Below are 19161 nucleotides of genomic sequence, written 5' to 3' on the forward strand. Positions count from 1 at the left end.
GCTGATAGGGAGGGAGGAAAAGGCAGTGGGGCAGGAGGAGGGATTCAGGGTTGGCGAACACACTGAGCTATCTGGGGTCCCCCACCCTCCTCATGCCTTCAGGGATTCCTGAGAACCAGAGCCGGTCAGCGGGGCCTGGGCTCAGCTCCTGGGAGAGCCTGGAGCCCGGAGAGGTGGTAACTGGGCTCTGTGACAACTGGTGAGCTGAGAGAAGCAGGGAGGGACTGGGCTGCAGAGCTGGGCAAGAGGGCTCTTGGGGGAGCTGGCCAGGGTCCTGCTTCTCAAGCCCCCTCCCTTGTCCCCAGCACCTGTGTGGAGGGCATCCTGCGCTGCCAGGAGGTGCCTGGCTGCCCTGGCCCTGGTGTGTGGGGTTCTTGGGGCCCCTGGGAAGACTGCAGTGTTTCGTGTGGAGGTGGGGAGCAGCTTCGTTCCCGGAGATGTGCCCGGCCCCCCTGCCCTGGGCTGGCCCGCCAGAGCCGCACCTGCCACACCCAGGTCTGCAGAGGTGAGTCCCAGCCCAAGGGTCACCCTGGACGGTCCAACTTAGGTTGGATTCCCCTGTTGGCCTTTGACACGGACACCCCTGTGTCTTTGCCTTCCTCATCCCATCCACCCAGCCCTGTATGCTGCCCTTTCGGGCCGGTGATGGACAAGTAGAGGAGGGAGTAGCCAGATTCAGGGAGGGGAGTGTGTGGGAGGGTGTGACATGGACCCCGAGGGGCATAACCCAGGGAGGGGACTGCTGACCCAGCTGCGGAGCCCCAGGAGCGTGGGCAGTGGGGTGGGTGGAGAAGGGCCATCTAGGGCTGCGCGGGGCAGCGCTGGGCACTGATGCAAAGATTACCCCAGAGGCAGGCTGCCCAGCTGGACGTCTGTACCGGGAGTGCCAGCCCAGTGAGGGGTGCCCCTTCTCCTGCACCCACGTCACGTGGCAGGTGGGCTGTTTCTCCGCTGGCTGCGAGGAGGGCTGCCACTGCCCCGTGGGCACCTTCCAGCACCGCCTGTCCTGTGTCCAGGTCAGAACCCACTCAGCCAGGAGCCCAAGGCCCCCGCCTCCCCTCCCCTGCCTTTCCTCCCTCTCCCCTGCAGCTGCTCACCCCCACAGACCCTGTGTGACCCCAGGCTGGCATTCAGCTCCCAGAGCAGACTCTGGGGAGACACTGCCTCAGGATGTCGCTGGTTCCCTGGAATGGGGACCTTGCTCTTCATCAGCAGCTCTCCCTGGCTCCCAACTCCAGGTGGAGCTGTCCATGACTGACGGGCGGCCAGGTGCCCCCTCTGGCTCCTCGATGCCCAGCAGCTGGCAGTCGGGCTCCCCACGCCATTCAGGCCACAGCAGGGAACCGTGGGTCCTCACTGCCCTCCTCTCCCTGCCACATCCCTGTGGGGAAGCATATCCCTCCCTTTACTCTGGCTGGCCCCAGACTCCTTGTCTCCCGCTGTGGGGTCCAGACCGCAGACAGGTGCCAACAGTGCTCTGCTGAGCTCTACAGATGCGTGGGGATTTCTTTCCCTGTCTTTAATCCTACTCTTGAAGCCAGTGCCCGGTGGCTGCCCCCAGCCAGAGTTCCAGAATGCCATGCCCAGAAGGGCCCGAGCAGCCACCTGGTCCCATCTGCTTGACTTTGAGCTGATGACACTGGGTGAGCTGCAGAGAAGAAAAGGGACTGAGTCACACACACAGACAGTTAGTTACTGGTGAAGCTAGGAGCCAGGTGTCTGTTTCCTGGCTGCTCCGTGTTCCCTCCAAGTGCCACCCTGTGAGGGCCTCTGCTGACCCAGCCTGGGTCCCATGCAGGAAATCCACTGGCCATTCGGGTCAAGCTTGTAGGCCACTAGTCCCTCATGTTCATTCCCCTGACTCAGGGAAACAGTCCCACTTGCTCCAGGGAATGCTCTTCTGGGGCCCAAGCCCTTCCCTGCTGCCACCAAGGAGCCACCAGGAGCCTTCCTCCCCAACCCCTTGGAGGCAATGCACAGGTGCAGAGATCTGGCACCTGGTCTGTGTGATTGCACCTCCTCCTCTGCTCCCACCCACCAGGAGTGCCCCTGTGTGCTGCCAGCCTCACTGCTGCGGGAGCTGGGGGCTGCGGGTGCTGACCCTGGGGCTCGTCCACCTATTCTGGGAGAGGATGGTGGGGCCCTTGGGCCTGGGGATGAGTTGGGCTCAGGCCAGAGCCTTCGTACAGACTGCAGTAACTGGTGAGGGGATGGTGAGAGTGGGGGAGGTTTGGAATGGGGGGTGGGTGTTGGCTGCTCCGCCCCTGCCCGGCCTGACTACCAGCTCCATCTCTTCACTGTCCAGGGGGTGGAGACCCTTGCCCACACCCCTTCCTCTCAGAGTCTGTCCTGCGCAGCCCCTCAACCCCGTGCCCTTTCCGCAGCTCCTGTGTGCATGGGAAGCTGTCTTGCTCCGTGGGGGACTGCTCTGAGGCTGCTGATGGCTTCAGTCCCTGGGGGCTGTGGGGCCCATGCTCCCGCTCTTGTGGTGGGCTGGGCACCAGAACCCGCAGCCGCCAGTGTATGCAGCCCTCCCTGGCTCCAGGCAGCCTGGGTTGCAGTGGGCCCCGCCAGGACCTCAAATACTGCCTCAGCCCCGACTGCCCAGGTGAGGGAATCGGGAAGTGCAAGTCTGGCTGTGTTTGGGGCCTCAGGGTCCACAGGAGACCCAGCTGAGGGAAGGGCTGAATCAGATAGCAGTGGTTTGGTCCTGGTGTACTGCACACTCAGAAGCATCCTGAACAGGGCTTTTCTTTGGCACAGGGGCTGGAGAGTTCACAGTGGAGCCAGTAACAAGCATTCCAGGTAGCCCAGACTCCTTGGGTCCCAACCCCTGACTGCCTCTACCCCTCCCATGTGGCCTCTCTTTGGGAAGAACACGCTCAGGACCTCCTCCCTTCCCAGCCCTGCTTCCTGGGAGTTCAGGAGCCCAGGGTTGACTCAGCAGGAGATGCCTCTCCCCCTTCTCCCTGCAGGCGGCTGGGGCCCGTGGTCTCCATGGTCCCCCTGCTCTCACACCTGCACAGACCCCACGCACCCTGCTTGGCGCAGCCGCACTCGCCTCTGCCTGGCAAACTGCACTGGGGGTGAAGCTTCACAGGAGCGCCCTTGCAACCTGCCCTCTTGCACAGGTGTGCCTCCAGTCTTGACCTCTGACCTGATCCATGTCTGAACCACGGCCATCCCCTCTAACCCCATCATCCTCCTTCCAACAGCTCACTCTGACCCCCAACCCATGTCCAACCTCCAAAACCCTTTAAGCAGATACTGAGTTCTGAGCACGATATCTAATCATGAATCCTTGCATGACTCTGGGCCCCGGGGTGCTCTGTGCAGCCCTGGCAGCTGCTGGGGAGCCCAACAAACACCAGCACATCCTCCCTTACGTGTGTCCTCAACATTCACCCAATTTCCCACCCAGATCCCTCAGCATCCCTGTGAGTCTGGGACCACTGCCCCTTGTGAGAGTGGGGACACTGAGGCCTAGTTACCAAAGTCCCACAACAGCCAGTATTAGACCCTCAACACAAACCAAAAGTCTGGATGAGGTCACGGCTGGCCCAGCAGATGAGGAGGGCCGCACCCAGGCTGAGGTTGAGGAGTCAGGGCTGGCTCCAGCTCAGCTTCGTTCCTCCTGCCCTGGCCCGCAGAGCCATCCCCGTGCCCCAGCCCTGGCTGTGTGGCCGGGAACTGTTCCTGGACTGCCTGGGCTCCGTGGGAACCTTGCTCTCGAAGCTGCGGGGTAGGCCAGCAGCGCCGACTACGGGCATACCGTCCCCCGGGGCCCGGTGGGCACTGGTGCCCGGACATCCTGACTGCTTACCAGGAGCGTCGCTTCTGCAACCTGCGGGCCTGCCCAGGTGAGAAGGACTGGTGAGGACCAGAGCATGCCCTTCCCTGGCATCACGTGCCCCTGTGGCACTTCCAGGACCCTGCCCAGGGCTCCTGGTCTATGGAGGGGCCGCCTGCCTGAGCTAGATCCCTCATGAGGTCCTTCTCTCTTCCACGCAGTGCCTGGAGGCTGGTCACGCTGGAGTTCCTGGTCCTGGTGTGACCGGAGCTGTGGGGGGGGCCGGTCCCTGAGGAGCCGCAGCTGCTCAAGCCCCCCGCCCAAGAACGGGGGTGCCCCCTGTGTTGGGGAGAGGCACCAGTCTCGGCTCTGCAACCCCTTGCCCTGTGGTATGGCAGTGGGGATACCACATCCCAGTGGCCTTTGCCCTTGGCACGGGTCTTCCCATGCCCCTCCTAATTTAATTTCCATGATGCCTTGTGGCAGAGACCCTCACCAGCCAGCTGAGGAAACTGAGGCCCACAGGGGTAGATGGCGGGGTCTGGCACTGGGTGGGGGGGACTCGCTCAGGTAGGGGGTGCCCTCCATGGACCAGGCGCAGTGTTGCTTGGAACCACCCAGCAGGTCAAGGCTTTTGGAGGATTTGAGGGTTCCAGTCCTGAGTGCAGCTGCACCTGGGGTGTGGACAGAGTCAGACATGCTCCTCCCACCTTCTGCTCCAGTTATTGGTCCTTCTGAGCTCTGGGGGCCCCAGGGACCCTGGTTACTCTTGTATGGCCTCCAGGTGAATACAGAGGAGCCAGGTAGGTGAGCATGTTGGCTTCACAAATTCAGTCCAGGTCAACAGCATGTATTGGGTGCCAGGGTAGGTGCTGGGATCCCCTGGGTAGGTGAAAGGAACTCCCTGGCACTCAAAACGTCCCAATCCCGGGGGTCTCCCCAAGGCCTCTTGTATCTGTGGGCACCAACGTGGGGTGAAAGATGGGAGTATAGCTTCACAGAGGTAAGAGTGGTTCCCGGGCAGGCAGGTGGAGTGTTTCTGAGCCCCGGTGCCCAGAGCCCTCTTGACTCTGGTCTTCCCCATCTGCCCAGAGGAGGGCTGCCCAGCAGGCATGAACATGGTCAGCTGTGCTGACCGCTGCCCCCGCCACTGCTCAGACCTCCAGGAGGGGATCGTGTGTCAAGATGGCCAGGCCTGCCAGCCGGGTTGCCGCTGCTCTGAGGGTAGGAGCTGCCCTGGCCCCGTGGCATGTCACAGCGGCTCAGTGGGAAGGCAGGTGGGAGCGGGGTGCCAGCACAGCTCTGGAGGGCCGCCTCCCCCGCAGGCTTCCTGGAGCAGGACAGTGGCTGTGTGCCAATTGAGCACTGCGAGTGTACAGATGCCCAGGGCCATAGCTGGGCCCCGGGCAGCCGGCACCAGGAGGCCTGCAACACCTGCACCTGCCAGGCTGGGCGGTTCTCCTGCATGGCTCAACCCTGCCCACCACCTGCCCACTGTGCCTGGAGCCGCTGGTCAGCCTGGAGTCCCTGCAGCCGCTCATGTGGGCCCGAGGGGCAGCAGAGCCGCTTCCGGTATGGGGCTGGGCCAGGCTGGCATCCCCTCCCCAACCCTGGTCTGCTGCTGCCCGGACTCAGTCTCCCTCTCTGATATGGAGGTCCTGGATCCTGCCCCTACCCCGTGGCATACCCTCTGTGTCCTGGCCCCAACTTTTGTCCCTGGTCATCCTTGCTTTCTTTAGCCACCCCAGGTTTGCCCATCAGGTGTCTCACCAGGAGGTGAGTGAAGAGGGACCCTGGGTGTCTCTCACCTTCTCTGCCCCGGGCCCCACCCAGGTCCTCCACCTCGGGCTCATGGGCCCCGGAGTGTCGGGAGGAGCAGTCCCAGAGCCAGCCCTGCCCTCAGCCCCCATGCCCACCCCTGTGCCTGCATGGTGGCCGCCTCCACACGCTGGGGGACAGCTGGTTGCAGGGCGAGTGCCAGCAGTGGTAAGCTGGGGCAGAGGCGGGGAGGGGTGGTCCATACTGTCCTGCCCTATGGCAGCATCCCTGAGTCCAGGCTCCTCCTCACAGCTCCTGCACCCCGGAGGGCATCATCTGTGAAGACATCGAGTGTGCAGGTCTGGGGTTTCGTACCAGTCCCACCTCCCCTCGCCCTCCTAGCTTCATGCTGGCCATTTGCTTGCGTTGTGTTTCTTATTTCCCTCCCAGCCCTATTTATAGCTGCCACCCTCTGTACGGACCTCGCACAGCCCTCGGGGCCTTTGCTCCCTCCAGTTTCTCTAACCTCATCTGTGCCCTCCTACAGTCCCTGGGGCCTGGACGCTGTGGTCCCCCTGGTCTGAATGCTCTGTCTCTTGTGGAGGTGGAAACCAGCTTCGCACCCGGGGCTGCATGGCCTCGGGTCTTGGCCACAGCAGAGCCCCCTGCCTGGGCCCTGGCACCCAGACCCAGCGCTGTGGACAGCAGCCTTGCCTGGGGCTGCTGGAGTCCTGCTCCTGGGGCCCCTGGGGGCCCTGTTCCCGCAGCTGCGGCCCAGGCCTGGCCTCCCGCTCTGGGTCCTGCCCCTGCCCACTGGCTGAAGTCGACTCTACCTGCAATGGCACCTTCCTCCACCTGGACACGCAGGCCTGCTACCCAGGACCCTGCCTGGGTGAGTGTGCATGGTGTAGCCAAGCCCCATCACCTGTTCCCTGCCTCGGGAAAACTCAGGGAGTAATGTGATTTCCCAAACCCCAGATTCTACCCCCCAAATGTATATCTATCCCCCTGATATTTTGTCTAGTTTCTTTTCTCTTGTCACCATCTCCTCCCTTGAGCCCTTTGGGCTGTGCCCCTCACTGCTGGGTGATGGGACCTTGCTGCTGGGTGATAGGGAGCACAGGGGATCAGGACTTGTCTGAGCTCCCTTTTGCTCTTGCCCTGTGCAGGGTGTTGGCTGGGTTTGGGAGAAGAGGGGAGGGGTGGGAGGGAACAGAGGCTGGAGGAGCCAGGCTGGCATCCCCCCACCTTGGTCCCCAGAGGAGTGCGTGTGGAGCAGCTGGAGCAGCTGGACACCATGCTCGTGCCAGGTGCCCGTCCAGCAGCGCTACCGGCACCAGGGTCCAGCGCCCGGAGGGGCCGGGGAGAGGCCTCCCTGCACACGACTGGACGGCCACTTCCGGCCTTGCCCAGTCAGCAACTGCTCTGGTGAGGCGCCGGGAGCAAGAAGCTAGACAACTGAGCCCTGGCAGGGCCTCCCAGCTCCTCTCCGAGCAAACATGCATGCCCCTAGGCCCTTGGAGCAGGTGCCCTTGCCTGCACTGACCCTTGCCCTCTGCAGCCCAGTTACTCTCCTGCCTCACCCTCAACTGCTGTCACCTTCAGCTGCTCCTTCCCCTCCCAGCTCTGCTGTGATTTCCCCACTTTGTAGCTGCTGGCTGTGTCCACGTGTGGTGACGCCCAGGCACAGAAGTCTTGCCCACCCCCTGTGGTAGCCACCTTCTCGTCTTCCATCTGCCAAGCCCAGGAGCGCCTGCCAGGCCCCTAGTTCCCCGAGGCCCCATCCTCCCTCTATGCAAGCTATGTGGCTCTCCAAGGCCCAACCCTCACAACCCTTCCTAGAGGCACCCACAGCAACACTAGTCAGTCCTTACCGGCCGCATGGGGACAGGTTTACAAGGAGCCCCTAAGGGGCCTTGGTGGGATCCTGTACTGTGTGCTTTGGGCTCAGCGGGGTGGAGGGTGTCTCTAGGCTGTCACCAACCAGCCTCTGGTCCCCCACAGAGGACAGCTGCCCACCTCCCTTTGAGTTCCAGGCGTGTGGCTCCCCCTGTACCGGGCTCTGTGCCACATACCTGAGCCATGGGCTCTGCCAAAACCTGCCGCCCTGCCAGCCCGGCTGCTACTGCCCTGAGGTGAGGGGTGGGACTGGGGGGGGGGATGTGCCCCAAGAGAAGGGGGTCTCTGTCCCACTCCTGCACTTCCTCCCCTCTGTGATGCCTCTGTGACACCCCTCCCCACGACACCTTTTAAGAGTCCCTGGCGTTTGGCCTCTTGCCCATGTGCCCATCCATTTGCTTAGTAAATCATCACATGCACCTGCTGCGAGCAGACACAGTACTGGCACTAGGGTACAGAGGTGGCTGCCACACAGTGGCCGTGTCCCCTTCTGCTCAGGGGCTGCTGGAACAGGCTGGGGGCTGCATTCCCCCAGAGCAGTGTAGCTGCCTACACATCACAGGAGAAGGAGCCAGGGTCACCCTGGCTCCCGGGGACCGCCTGCAGCTGGGCTGCAAAGAGTGGTGAGTGATGAGGGTGGGGAGGTAGCATCAGAGGACTGGGGCCAGGGAATGGGGAGTGGGGAGGCCCCACAGGGAAATCCCCCAGGCCCCGGGCCCAACCCCAACCTCGTCCTGCTCCAAATGAGCCCAGAGCTCAGGTCACCCCTACGTGAGCCCTCCAACCACTGCTCTGGGCCGAGTCTTGGCCCCCCAGTCCTACCGTAACCACCCCTTCCCACAGTGAATGCCAGCGCGGAGAGCTGCAGTGCACCAGCCAGGGCTGTCAAGGTAACTCTGGGCTTGAGAGACCATCTGTCCTCATCCTCATTTGCCTAGGATTGGGGGGGGGGAGGAGGTTCTTGGATCTGGAACTCTTAGTGCTGGCACCTGACAGTCCCAGACACACCAGGCCAGCTGGTCACCCCACGGTGGCTCCCCCATACCTCCTACAGCCTTTCCTGTTTCCAACCCTTCCTGGTCATAACTAGAGCTCCTCCCTCCCATCCACTGGCGTCTGTGGTCTGGGGGAGGGTCACTGGGAAGGATGCCCACTCACTGCCCTTCCTAGGTCTTCTGCCTCTGAGTGAATGGTCTGAGTGGTCACCCTGTGGGCCCTGCCTGCCCCGTGGTGTGCTGGCTCCTGCCTCCAGGACTGCTCTGGAGGAGCACTGGTCTCAGCACCCAGCTGGCCTCTCCCCCACCTTGGCCCCCTTGCTGGCTTCGGAGCAGCACCGTCATCGCCTCTGTTTGGACCCTGAGACGCGGAGGCCGTGGGCTGGGGACCCAGACCTCTGCACTGTACCACTCAGCCAGCAACGCCTCTGCCCAGACCCTACGGCCTGCCATGGTAATGAGGAGGGCAGAGATCAACAGGGCAGGAAGGAGCCTGAAATGAGAGTGGTGGGGGACCTCCCCAGGGGGGCTGGGCCATGCTGTTTATCTCAGTAGCCAGGCAGTTAACAGGCCTGCTAAGCCTCCTGCTTGCCTCCAGGGCCTGCTGGATTTCCCGCTGGGTGGGGCAGCAGCAGGGAGCATCCATGCAGCCGCTGAAAAGAGGAGGAAGGGTGCTTGAGGGGCTCAGGGCATGTCATAGTGTCTGTAGGGCTGGAGTAGAAGGTAGAAGCCAGAGGCAGAGGGGATGGGGGCCTGGGTACTGACTCCATCTTATTTCCCCAGACTTATGCCAGTGGAGTCCTTGGGGGCCCTGGAGCCCCTGCCAGGTGCCCTGCAGTGGGGGTTTCCGGCTACGCTGGAGGGAGGCAGGGGGGCCCCCCAGAGGGGTCTGCCGAGAGCCATGGGCTCAGACTGAGAGCTGCAACGTGGGGCCCTGCCCAGGTAACCCCATCATGCCATCTGGAGGAGGCGTGGGGACAGCAGCATACAAGCTGGCACCCGAGGGGGATATTGCCTCTGCTCCTGGAGGCGCGCAGAGGAGCACAGGGTGCTGTCGTGGGGGCACAACAGAGTTGGCCCCCAATACAGACTCCTACTTTCTGGTCCTCAGGGGAGAGCTGCAAAGCCCGAGACACCGTGCCCACCCCTGACTGTGCCAACCAGTGCCCTCGAAGCTGTGCTGACCTCTGGGACCGCGTGCAGTGTCTGCAGGGACCATGCCACCCAGGTCCCTGGGAACCCTAGGGCCTCTGACTGGTGCATCCTATTCTGCTGCCTCTTGCTCCCAGAGAGCATGTGACCTGTGGGCAGGGGGTGTGCTGCTGTACTGGATCGTGGGTTCCAGGGCAGCAAAGCGGATCCTTGAGTCACTTTCAGCAACCGAGTAGGGCTCCTGCATAGAGTGAGCCTTAGCCAAGGTGGACTGTGTCCGTGAGGGTGCTCTCAGCAGCTTCAAGGATTCCTGAGGTGGTGTCCACACAGAGGGGGCTAGCATGACCCCTTCCTGTGCCCCAGCAGTGGGAACAGTATGGGGACCAGATCAAGTGGGGACTGGGGGACTGAGGGCGGGAAGGGTACTCCAGTGTCAGCTTGAGGCTCTGGACTCGGTCTGGCTGCCAGAAGGATCCACTGTGGGTGCCTGCCCTGAATCTTGCTTGTCCCCTCCCCCACCCTCAGGCTGCCGCTGCCCCCCTGGCCAACTGATACAGGATGGGCACTGCGTGCCCATCGCCTCATGCCGCTGTGGCCTCCCCAGCCCCAACGCCTCATGGGTGGTGGCCCCAGCCGAGGTGGTACATCTGGACTGCAAAAACTGGTATGGCTGCCCACTGGTGGCTAAGGGGAGGGATGTGGAGCTCTGGTTGGGTGGGCTCGGGGCAGGTCAGGGCAATGGGCATTACAGGGATGCAAGGGCTCTCTTCACCCTGACTCATGCCCTTGACCCCTGTCCACAGCACCTGTATCAACGGGTCCCTGATGTGCCCATCCCATGAGTGCCCCATCCTTGGGCCTTGGTCTGCCTGGAGCAACTGCTCTGCTCTGTGTGGTGGGGGCACTATGATGCGGCACCGGAGCTGCAAGGAGGCTCCTGTGGGGGTACCCTGCCAGGCCCAGGACACAGAGCAGCGGCAGGGATGTAACCTGCAGCCCTGCCCTGGTGAGTACCTGGGGTGCCGTGTGCCTGTCCTTCCCTCTGGGGCCACTGAGCTCAGGCCCCTGTCCCAGCTGGAGTTCGCCAGGGCAGGTGGTGGGGCCTGGGCAGCCCCTTCACTGGTATTCCACCTCACTGTGTGCCCCCCAGAGTGCCTACCCGGCCAGGTGCTCAGGGCCTGCGCCACTTCGTGCCCATACCTCTGCTCGCATCTGCAGCCCGGTGCCAACTGTGTGCAGGAGCCCTGCCAGCTTGGCTGTGGCTGCCCCGGAGAGCAGGTATGTTAAGGTGCCATGTCCTGACTCCCGTGTGTGTGGGGGGGTGCAGAGAAGTGGTGATCTGAGTATAACTGGAGCCTATACCACCCCAGCTGCTGCACAATGGCACGTGTGTGCCCCCTGCTGCGTGCCCCTGCACCCAGAGCTCTCTGCTGTGGGGCCTCACCTTGACCCCTGAAGAGCAGTCCAGGGAGCTTCCCCCAGGGACTGTGCTCACCTGGAACTGTACCCGCTGGTGAGGGCAGGGGGGGCTAGGGGTAGGGAGGGTGTGGAGGGCAGGGTTGCTGAGGACAGGGGTGGGGAGCAGGGCCTGGGATGCCTCCGAACACACGCTTCTCTCTTCCCAGTATCTGCCAACAGGGAGCCTTCCGCTGCTCTCTAGCTGACTGTCATGGTGAGCTGTGGCTGTCTGGGCCCCTGCCGGTCCTTCCAAAGCCAGGGTGGGGTTGGCCCTGGTGTGAGTGAGGGTCCTGCCTGCCCTTGGCAATGCTATCTCTTTCAAGAAGCCCCTTCCCAGCTCTGTCCACACTGGTGTTGGGGGCATTCCTGCGTGCGTACTGAGCAGGGCTGTGAGCAAAGCAGGAGGTGGAGGGTTCTTTCCCCACAGAGGAGAAAGCCAAGTCTGAGAGGGAGAGCTAAAATAGGACCCTCATCTGGCAGTCCCCAGGAGGGTTGTGTCTGCCCTGCACTGTTTTGCCCCCATCTGATCAAAGTCAACAGGCCTTTGCTGAGGCCTCACACGTGCCCAGCCCTGGTGCTCTGGGCTCTGTGCAGATTCAGAGACACACAGGTATGGTGAGCCCCGAGCACCCCAGCCTGGCTGTTGAGGGCAGACTCACCCACCAGAACAGAGATAAGAGATGGTTCTGGCCCACTGACAAGCAGACTACACCCACAGGGTGGGAAATCATTGCCACAAATGGAGAGGTCAAAGTGGACAGGCCTGGTCAGGGGAGGCTTCTTGGAGAAGGCAAGACTCGAGTTAGGCCCCACTAGCATTTGGGAAGGTAGATAAGAGCAGAGGGGTGTGATTGGAGGCCTAGAAGTCCAGAGGCTGCTGGAGCCGAATGGGCAGCTCTGGGAGGGAGGAGGGACTCTAGAGGTGCCTAGCGTGGGAGTGGGGAGAGCCAAGGCTGCACCCAGGGCTGACCCGAGTGGTGGTGGTGGGGCGTCTTCCCTGGCAGAGTGTCCCTCTGGAGAAATGTGGCAGCAGGTAGCCCCCGGGGACCTGGGGTCCTGCGAGCGGACGTGCCAGGAGCCCAACGCCACGGAGACTCTGGGCAACTGCAGTGCGGGGCAGGCCCCAGGCTGTGTGTGCCAGCACGGGCTCTTGCGCAGCCAGGCAGGCCTCTGCGTGCCCACAGACCACTGCGAGTGCTGGCGCCACGGGCATCCCCACCCGGTGAGACACCACAGCCCCTCTGTGCCACCCAGCCGTCCCCAACCCAGGCCTCCCTCCATCAGGCCTCCCTCCCATCAGGCCTCCCTCTGGTCCACGGGCTCCTCCCCCTATGCCAGGGCCTGCCCCAGTGGGCAGCTTGGTCATCAGCTATCACACTGGACAGTCTCTGGGCTCTACCGGCCCACCTCCCTCCTGAAGTCCTGTTGTTGACTTCAGCCTCTGGCCACTGTCCTGACTAGATCCCCAGGCTGGTTTCAGGGATGGCAGTAGTGTAGAAAAGTTGAACAAGCAGAGTGATGGAGATCGAGATGGAGAAGAGGCTGTCTCCTATCTCCCCAGCCTGGATCCGAATGGCAGGAGGCCTGTGAAAGCTGCCGCTGCCTCCATGGGAGGAGTGTCTGCACCCAGCGCTGCCCCCCCCTCACCTGTGCCCAGGTACCCACCAGCAGCCCTGCTGCCCTCTCAGAGAACCAGGAACTCCCTAGGTTCCTTCCTGAGTCCCTTCCCAGAAGCTGGTCTTAGGGCCTCAAGCAGGCAGTGTTGGGCATTGGGCTGTCCTCCTGAGTGGACTGGGGGGCCACTCCCTCTGCAGGACGAGGTGACCATGCAGGAGCCAGGGAGCTGCTGTCCCACTTGCCGCCAAGTGACTCTGGGTATGCAGAGGACCTGGGGTACTTCCTGCCATGCTTTTGCCTGCTCTGGGCCCTTCTCCTAAACTGGCCCCTATGCCCACCCTAGGAGGCCTGCCTTCCCCGGTGCTGCCTACCATGGGGATTAGCAAAGTGGAGACCCCCAGTGCTGCACCACGGCACCTGACCACCCTTGCCCCAGCCGCCACAGGTACCCCTCAGGTCCACACGCTGTCCCCTCCACCTGGAGTCCCCTCAGGGGGGCCTTCTTTCTCTGCCCTGCCCCCACCTCCTGCACTCACCTGCTCCTCCCCACAGAGGAGCAGTCAGCTTCCTGCCGGCATCTCACAGAGCTGCGCAACCTCACCAAAGGCCCCTGCTACCTAGACCAGGTGGAAGTGAGCTACTGTGGTGGGTACTGCCCATCCAGCACCAATGTCATGCCTGAGGTGAGCGAGGGGGCTGCTGTGCACCCCCAAGGGCCTACCACTGCGAGCCTAGACCTGAGCAAAGCCCAGGGGAGATGAGGGACGAGGTTGATCTCAAGGGAAGATAAGCCAGGGATGAAATTTTCCCGTGTGGTGACTTCCACCTACTGCTTGGCTCCGTGCCCCTCAGCAGGGCTTGGGCTCAAGAGCTTACTGCAGGCCTCCACCCCTACGGGGGGCGGGGGCGGGCGGCAACGGGGACGGACAGACAGGGGGGCAGGGACGGACTGCTTCTGCTGTGGGCCTACCAGGACATCAACAGGAAGGGCATGAAGGAGCTAAATTAGGCTCTAAAATCACTGCCTATCAGGTAGTGAAGAAAAGCTCGGTGGGACATAGCATTGTCCCGGACATTCCTGGCAAGGCATCATGAGCATGTCCCAGAGGATGGCCAGACTGCTGCCCTGCACTTGTTCTCCTGGGACCCAGAGGGCACAACCCTGCTCCTCCCCCTCCCCCACGGGTTGGCCCAGCTGGACAGGGAGTGTCAGGGTCTGGCTCTCCCTCCACTGGGGAAGGCCCTGGGGTGGGGTGGGGGGAGACAGGTGGTTGGGGCCCACTGCTTGGCCCCATCCAGCTGTCCAGCTCAGCGGAACCCTCCCGCAGGAGCCGTACCTGCAGAGCCAGTGCGGCTGCTGCAGCTACAGCCTGGACCCCGAGAGCCCCGTGCGCATCCTGAATCTACGCTGTCCCGGCGGCCGCATGGAACCGGTGGTGCTGCCGGCCATCCGCAGCTGCCAGTGCAGCGCCTGCCTTGGTGGGTCTGGGGGGGCGCTGGTGGGGGGAATTCCAGGGTGGAGTGGGGACAGGGGCAGGCCTTCCCAAAGGCACCCATTTCCCAACTCACAGGCCCCCATGGGATTCTTCCTCCCTGACCCCTTCCGACCTGCTCCTTCTGCTTCTCTGCTCTGTTGTTGAGTTCTCCTCCAATAGACACAAGCTTGGGGGTTTGGAGTCCATCAGAGCTGCTGATCCATCAAACCAGCCCATCTTTCCTTCCTTGCTGAGCACCCGTGACCTTAGCCTTACCACCGGGCCGACAATGCCCACAGGCTCTTGGGAGGGCTGAGGGAGAGCACAGGTGTGAAGCGCCTGCCAGGTGCCTGCTTATCCTTAGGTCCCCGAGGCCACACTGTGGCAGGGGAAAGAAACAGGTGCAGGGGTGCTGATACCTAGCCTGGGTAGGGTACAGGGCAAGAGCTGGTCTTTCTCTGGGCTTCTTCCTCTCCTGCCAGTTTGCTCCACCACCCTCCCTCCAGCTGCATCCCTCCCCAGCCTGACCACTGCCTCTTTGCTAGTGCCTCTCCCCCTCATTTATCCTCCAGGAGGTGATTTCTCAAAGCACTGATGGCTCAGCTGCATGAGGCTGCCTTGCCCCACTGATGCAATCACCAGGCTTAGAGGCACTGTCCCTTTCCTCCCCGGCTGACCAATCCACTCCATGCCCTGGTACCAGCATATCCCAAATAAAGTGACATTCGCAGCAAGCCTGTGTGCAGAGTCTGCTTCTGGGGACCAGAGGGGGAAGGGGGGCAGAATGGGTCTGAGCCCTGCACAAGGACTGTCTCCAGGAGGCTTCTGTGAATCTGTCATGCTGGTGAACTTGGGCGAGTCACTTCCCATGTATATGCCTGTTTCCACATCAGCAGGTTGCATATAAAGTCTGAAGCTCTCTGGTGCATGGCTTCTGCTAGCCAGTTCTGCCCCTTTTTCCCGCAAAGAGTTCCTGTGTAGCTGGTGCCACCCAGCCCCACCACCTTCTCCTGCTTCCAACTGCCAGTCCCCATCATCCAGAGAAGACTTCAGTTCAGTTCAGAGTGTCCTTGTCGTGGACACTCAGAGTCCATGTGGATAATCCATTCAGTCTTCACTGCCTCAAGTGCAATGACCTTCCCCTTCATTCCACAATTCAGCCGTCTGCAAACACTTTCAAATATTTACTTACCGATCATGCCTTCCCATCCTTCCGGCTTACTTGCTCTAGTTCCCCACCGCTATCATTTATTTCAAATTCACTGAGCCTACCAGGTTCTCACTTTTCATTAGCTGCCTCCTGTTGCCCCTCAGGATTCATGGTCTGCACGGTGATTCTCAGCACCGACTGCACGTTAGAAACATCCGAGGAGCTTTTGAAACCCTACCAATGCCCAGGCCCCATCCTGAACCCATTAAATCAGATTCTTTGGGAGCCTTGTGGGTAATTCCATGTGCGCCTAGCTGGAAATGAGAACCGCCTGTCATTCTAAATCACTCCAATGCAAGTACCATGAAATCCTTTGCTTTTCTAACTCCATTCATACCCACCTGGCAATACTCCAACTCAGAGTAATGAGTTTCTAGACAGAATTTTTGCAGATGGGGTGTTTTTACCTTATGTTTGTGATCACAAACCTCAAACAGGCCTTTAATTCAATCTGGCCATCCTACCTACTCTGTTTCCCCATGAACTCTATTTCTTTTCTCTGCAATGACTATGCATGCCTTCTCTCTGCTGCCCTCCCACCCTGCTCTTCACTTCCACGAGATGACCTTGTATCACAGAGATGTCATCAGATGGGAAAATCTGTAACAAATCTACAAAACAAACCTCCATCCACTCCATCTTCTCCTTCTTCCCACATGGTGTCATCTAGAAGTGTCCCTTACCCCTGGAAAGGGCCCTTGGTACTGTGGTCCTGGTTCCTTGCATCATCCCACCTATGCTTAAACCATCAGTTCCTTTCCCATCAGAAGCAGAAACAGAAACATGATCTTGTGTCTCATATTTAGCCTCCTGTCTTGATCCCACTCTCTCTCTCTTGATCTCTTGATCCCCACTTCTCTCCAGATACTGCCCCATCTTTCTGTACCTATTTTTAAAAATTTATTCATGAGAGACAGAGAGAGAGAGGCAGAGACATAGGCAGAGGGAGACGGAGGCTGCCCGCAGGGAGCCCAATGTGGGACTCGATCCCAGGACCCCGGGATCGTGACCAAACGCAGACAGACACTCAACCGCTGAGCCACCCAGATGCCCCATCTTTCTGTACCTTTTCATGGAGAAACTTTTTCAATTAACAATGCTAGCTGTCTCAACCACCTCAATTCCAATTTTTATTTTTTTTTAAAAGATGTTATTTGAGAGAAAGCAGAAGAGAGAGATCACAAGCAGGGAGGAGGGGTAGAGAGAGAAGAAGACTCCCTGCTGAGCAGAGAGCCTGATGCAGAATTTGATCCCAGGACCCTGGGATCATGACCTGAGCTGAAGGCAGATGCTTTACCGACTGACCCACCCAGGCACCGTCACCTCCAATTTTTAAACCCTGAGAAGAGTTTGCTATAATGAGACAGGGAAGAAATAACTCATGGGTAGAAATACAGCTTTCCAGGGTACATACAGAGAGGTACAGTTATGGTTGAGCTGGGAGCTGGAGATTAGAAGGCCACCTGGAGTCTTCCGTCTCATTTCTGTGCATTTGTCTCATTGTTCTTTCTCAACAACACAGGCTCCCCTCCCAGTAACTGCACCTGGCCAGAGGGAGGCTGCTGGAAGCACACAAAGCCACAAACTGACTATATTTGGAAATAAGAAATAGGGCCTATCCAGAGGTAATTAAGGTCAAATTAGGTCATAAAGCAGATAGGATTAGTGTCCTTAGAAGAGAAACCAGAGAGCTCATCCCGCCCCCCCACCATGAGTACACAGAGAAGAGGTCATTATCAGCGTGCAGCGAGGCTGTGACACCTGCAAGCCAGGAAGAGAAGTCACACCAGAACCAATCATGCTGGCACCGGATCTGGGACTTCCAGTCTCCAGAACTCCAGGAAAGTAAATTTCTCTCTATGTTGTTATGGCAGCCTGAGCTGAGGTCAAATATTACAGTTCTACTCACATGGATTGAACTCTCACATTTCTAGAAAAGGTATTCTTATCAACCCCTGCTGAGTTTAGCTCTCTTCAACCCTGGATAGGAGAACAGAGCTGAATAGCAGAGAATGGTTACTTGGGACCTACTCAGGGGTGATAATCAAAATACTTAACAATCAGTGTGGCAATGTAAAAATTTAGTAAAAATTTAAAATAAAAAATTTTATTTTTTATTTAGAACTTTAAATTGTGACTTAAAACACACATATGTAAAAGTACATCAGATATTTTAATAGTTAATTTTACCAACGCCTTTATAATAATCACTTCCTTACTTCCTGTCATTTTCCCTGTATGTATACATAAAGGGAGGGCCACAGGAGCTTTCTGGAGTGCTGGAAATTTTCTGTATCTGATCTGAGTGGTGGCTACCTGGAACACGTAAAAACACATCTAGGGTAGCCTGGGTGGCTCAGCGGTTTAGCACCGCCTTCGGCCCAGGGTGTGATCTTGGAGACCTGGGATCGAGTCCCACGTCAGGCTCCCTGCACGGAGCCTGCTTCTCCCTCTGCCTCTCTCTCTCTCTCTCTCTCTCTCTCTCTCCTTTCTGTGTCTCTCATGAATAAATAAATAAAATCTTAAAAAAAAACACATCAATTTACACAGTTAAGATTTTTGCACTTTACTATTTATTATTTATACTATTATTATTATGCATATTACACTCATATATTACAAACCAAACAATATATTGTTCTAATTAGTTCTTATAATTTTATGTCTGTAACCAGGACACAGGGGTGCAAGAGCATCTGACTTAGGGGGTCCCCAACAGACCAGCTTCGGCCACTCACTGCTGACAAAATCTAAAGGCAGGGAGGTGAGCAGTGGTGAAAGGAATTTATTTCAGTAAGGCGACCACTGGGAAGACAGCAGACTAATGTCTCAAAGACTATCTCCAAAATGCTGAAAATACTTCTAGGTTTATAGGAGGACAATAAGGGACACAAGTTGGTGGGTACAGGCAGATGTGCAGGAAAGGTCAGGTGGATCATTATCTTGAGGTCAGTCATGTGGGGTCTTGGAGCTTGGGGCAGTCCTTATTGTTTGAGGGGAGGGTTTTGGTTCCCATCAGAGGATGCTTTGCCTGAGTTGAGACATAAGCTGGAAAGAGTAATCAGTTAGAAAGTAGAGACTGAGGTCAAATTAGAGGCAGGTGAAGTCTTCTTTCATGTCTTTGAAAGATAAGGCTCATCTGGTTAAGCATCTGCCTTTGGCTCAGGTCATGGGATTCCAGGATTCTGGGATTGAGTCCCCCATTGGGCTCCCTGCTCAGTGGGGAGCCTGCTTCTCCCTCTCTCTCTCTCTGCCCCTCCACCTACTCATGCGGGCCCTCTCTCTCTTTCTCTCAAATAAATACATAAAATCTTAAAAGAGAGAGAGAGAGAGAGAAGAAAAGGGAGCAAGCATATTTTAATTGAGTTTGGTCTTCTTTCTTTCCTCCTTAAATTCACCCTCTACTCTGCAGTATGACTTACCCAACTAAAGTGCAAATTTGCCCACACCAGTCACCAGCTTAAAACTCATTTCAAACACCCTAAGGTAGCATACACTGCCTTCCACATCCAGCCCCCAAGTATCTCTCCAGTGCCATGTCCCATAATTTCCTGCCTTACACCATCCCTGCACATACCGTTTGCTCACCTGTCTGGCTTTGCTTATGCTATTTCTTAGGGCCTACTGTCCTCTTAGCAACAACTTTCTTCCTCTTCTGTTTTAGTTAGCTCAGGTTACCATAACAAAATACCATAGACCAGGTGGCTTAAACAGCAGATATTTATTTTTTCACTGTTTCAAGTGGGAGTTCAAGGCCAGATGCCAGCATGGCTGAGTTCTGGTGGGAACTATCTTCCTGGCTTACAG

At 58.9% G+C, this 19161-nt stretch overlaps 1 protein-coding gene across 1 annotated transcript in view; it reads left to right on the forward strand.

The window, feature by feature from the left end:
* LOC112664146 (SCO-spondin) overlaps positions 1 to 14878 on the forward strand; it is a 51768-nt gene extending 36890 nt beyond the window's left edge. The window contains exons 71-103 of the mRNA XM_049095066.1: positions 103 to 199; positions 306 to 505; positions 850 to 1016; positions 2042 to 2202; positions 2385 to 2608; positions 2764 to 2805; positions 2976 to 3131; positions 3651 to 3860; positions 4012 to 4179; positions 4883 to 5014; positions 5116 to 5362; positions 5624 to 5776; positions 5861 to 5907; positions 6096 to 6440; positions 6809 to 6976; positions 7553 to 7683; positions 7946 to 8070; positions 8291 to 8337; positions 8618 to 8896; positions 9226 to 9384; positions 9554 to 9670; positions 10120 to 10258; positions 10398 to 10600; positions 10745 to 10872; positions 10965 to 11107; positions 11220 to 11266; positions 12057 to 12274; positions 12614 to 12709; positions 12867 to 12927; positions 13013 to 13114; positions 13222 to 13352; positions 13998 to 14148; positions 14717 to 14878. Coding sequence (XP_048951023.1) covers positions 103 to 199; positions 306 to 505; positions 850 to 1016; positions 2042 to 2202; positions 2385 to 2608; positions 2764 to 2805; positions 2976 to 3131; positions 3651 to 3860; positions 4012 to 4179; positions 4883 to 5014; positions 5116 to 5362; positions 5624 to 5776; positions 5861 to 5907; positions 6096 to 6440; positions 6809 to 6976; positions 7553 to 7683; positions 7946 to 8070; positions 8291 to 8337; positions 8618 to 8896; positions 9226 to 9384; positions 9554 to 9670; positions 10120 to 10258; positions 10398 to 10600; positions 10745 to 10872; positions 10965 to 11107; positions 11220 to 11266; positions 12057 to 12274; positions 12614 to 12709; positions 12867 to 12927; positions 13013 to 13114; positions 13222 to 13352; positions 13998 to 14148; positions 14717 to 14739 — 4817 coding nt within the window. The 3' untranslated portion in view covers positions 14740 to 14878. The remainder of the gene's footprint in view (positions 1 to 102; positions 200 to 305; positions 506 to 849; positions 1017 to 2041; positions 2203 to 2384; positions 2609 to 2763; positions 2806 to 2975; positions 3132 to 3650; positions 3861 to 4011; positions 4180 to 4882; positions 5015 to 5115; positions 5363 to 5623; positions 5777 to 5860; positions 5908 to 6095; positions 6441 to 6808; positions 6977 to 7552; positions 7684 to 7945; positions 8071 to 8290; positions 8338 to 8617; positions 8897 to 9225; positions 9385 to 9553; positions 9671 to 10119; positions 10259 to 10397; positions 10601 to 10744; positions 10873 to 10964; positions 11108 to 11219; positions 11267 to 12056; positions 12275 to 12613; positions 12710 to 12866; positions 12928 to 13012; positions 13115 to 13221; positions 13353 to 13997; positions 14149 to 14716) is intronic.
* The last annotated feature ends 4283 nt before the right edge of the window (positions 14879 to 19161 follow it).

The sequence above is a fragment of the Canis lupus genome, chromosome 16 (assembly GCF_003254725.2).
Source record: "Canis lupus dingo isolate Sandy chromosome 16, ASM325472v2, whole genome shotgun sequence".
Classification (NCBI taxonomy): domain Eukaryota; kingdom Metazoa; phylum Chordata; class Mammalia; order Carnivora; family Canidae; genus Canis; species Canis lupus.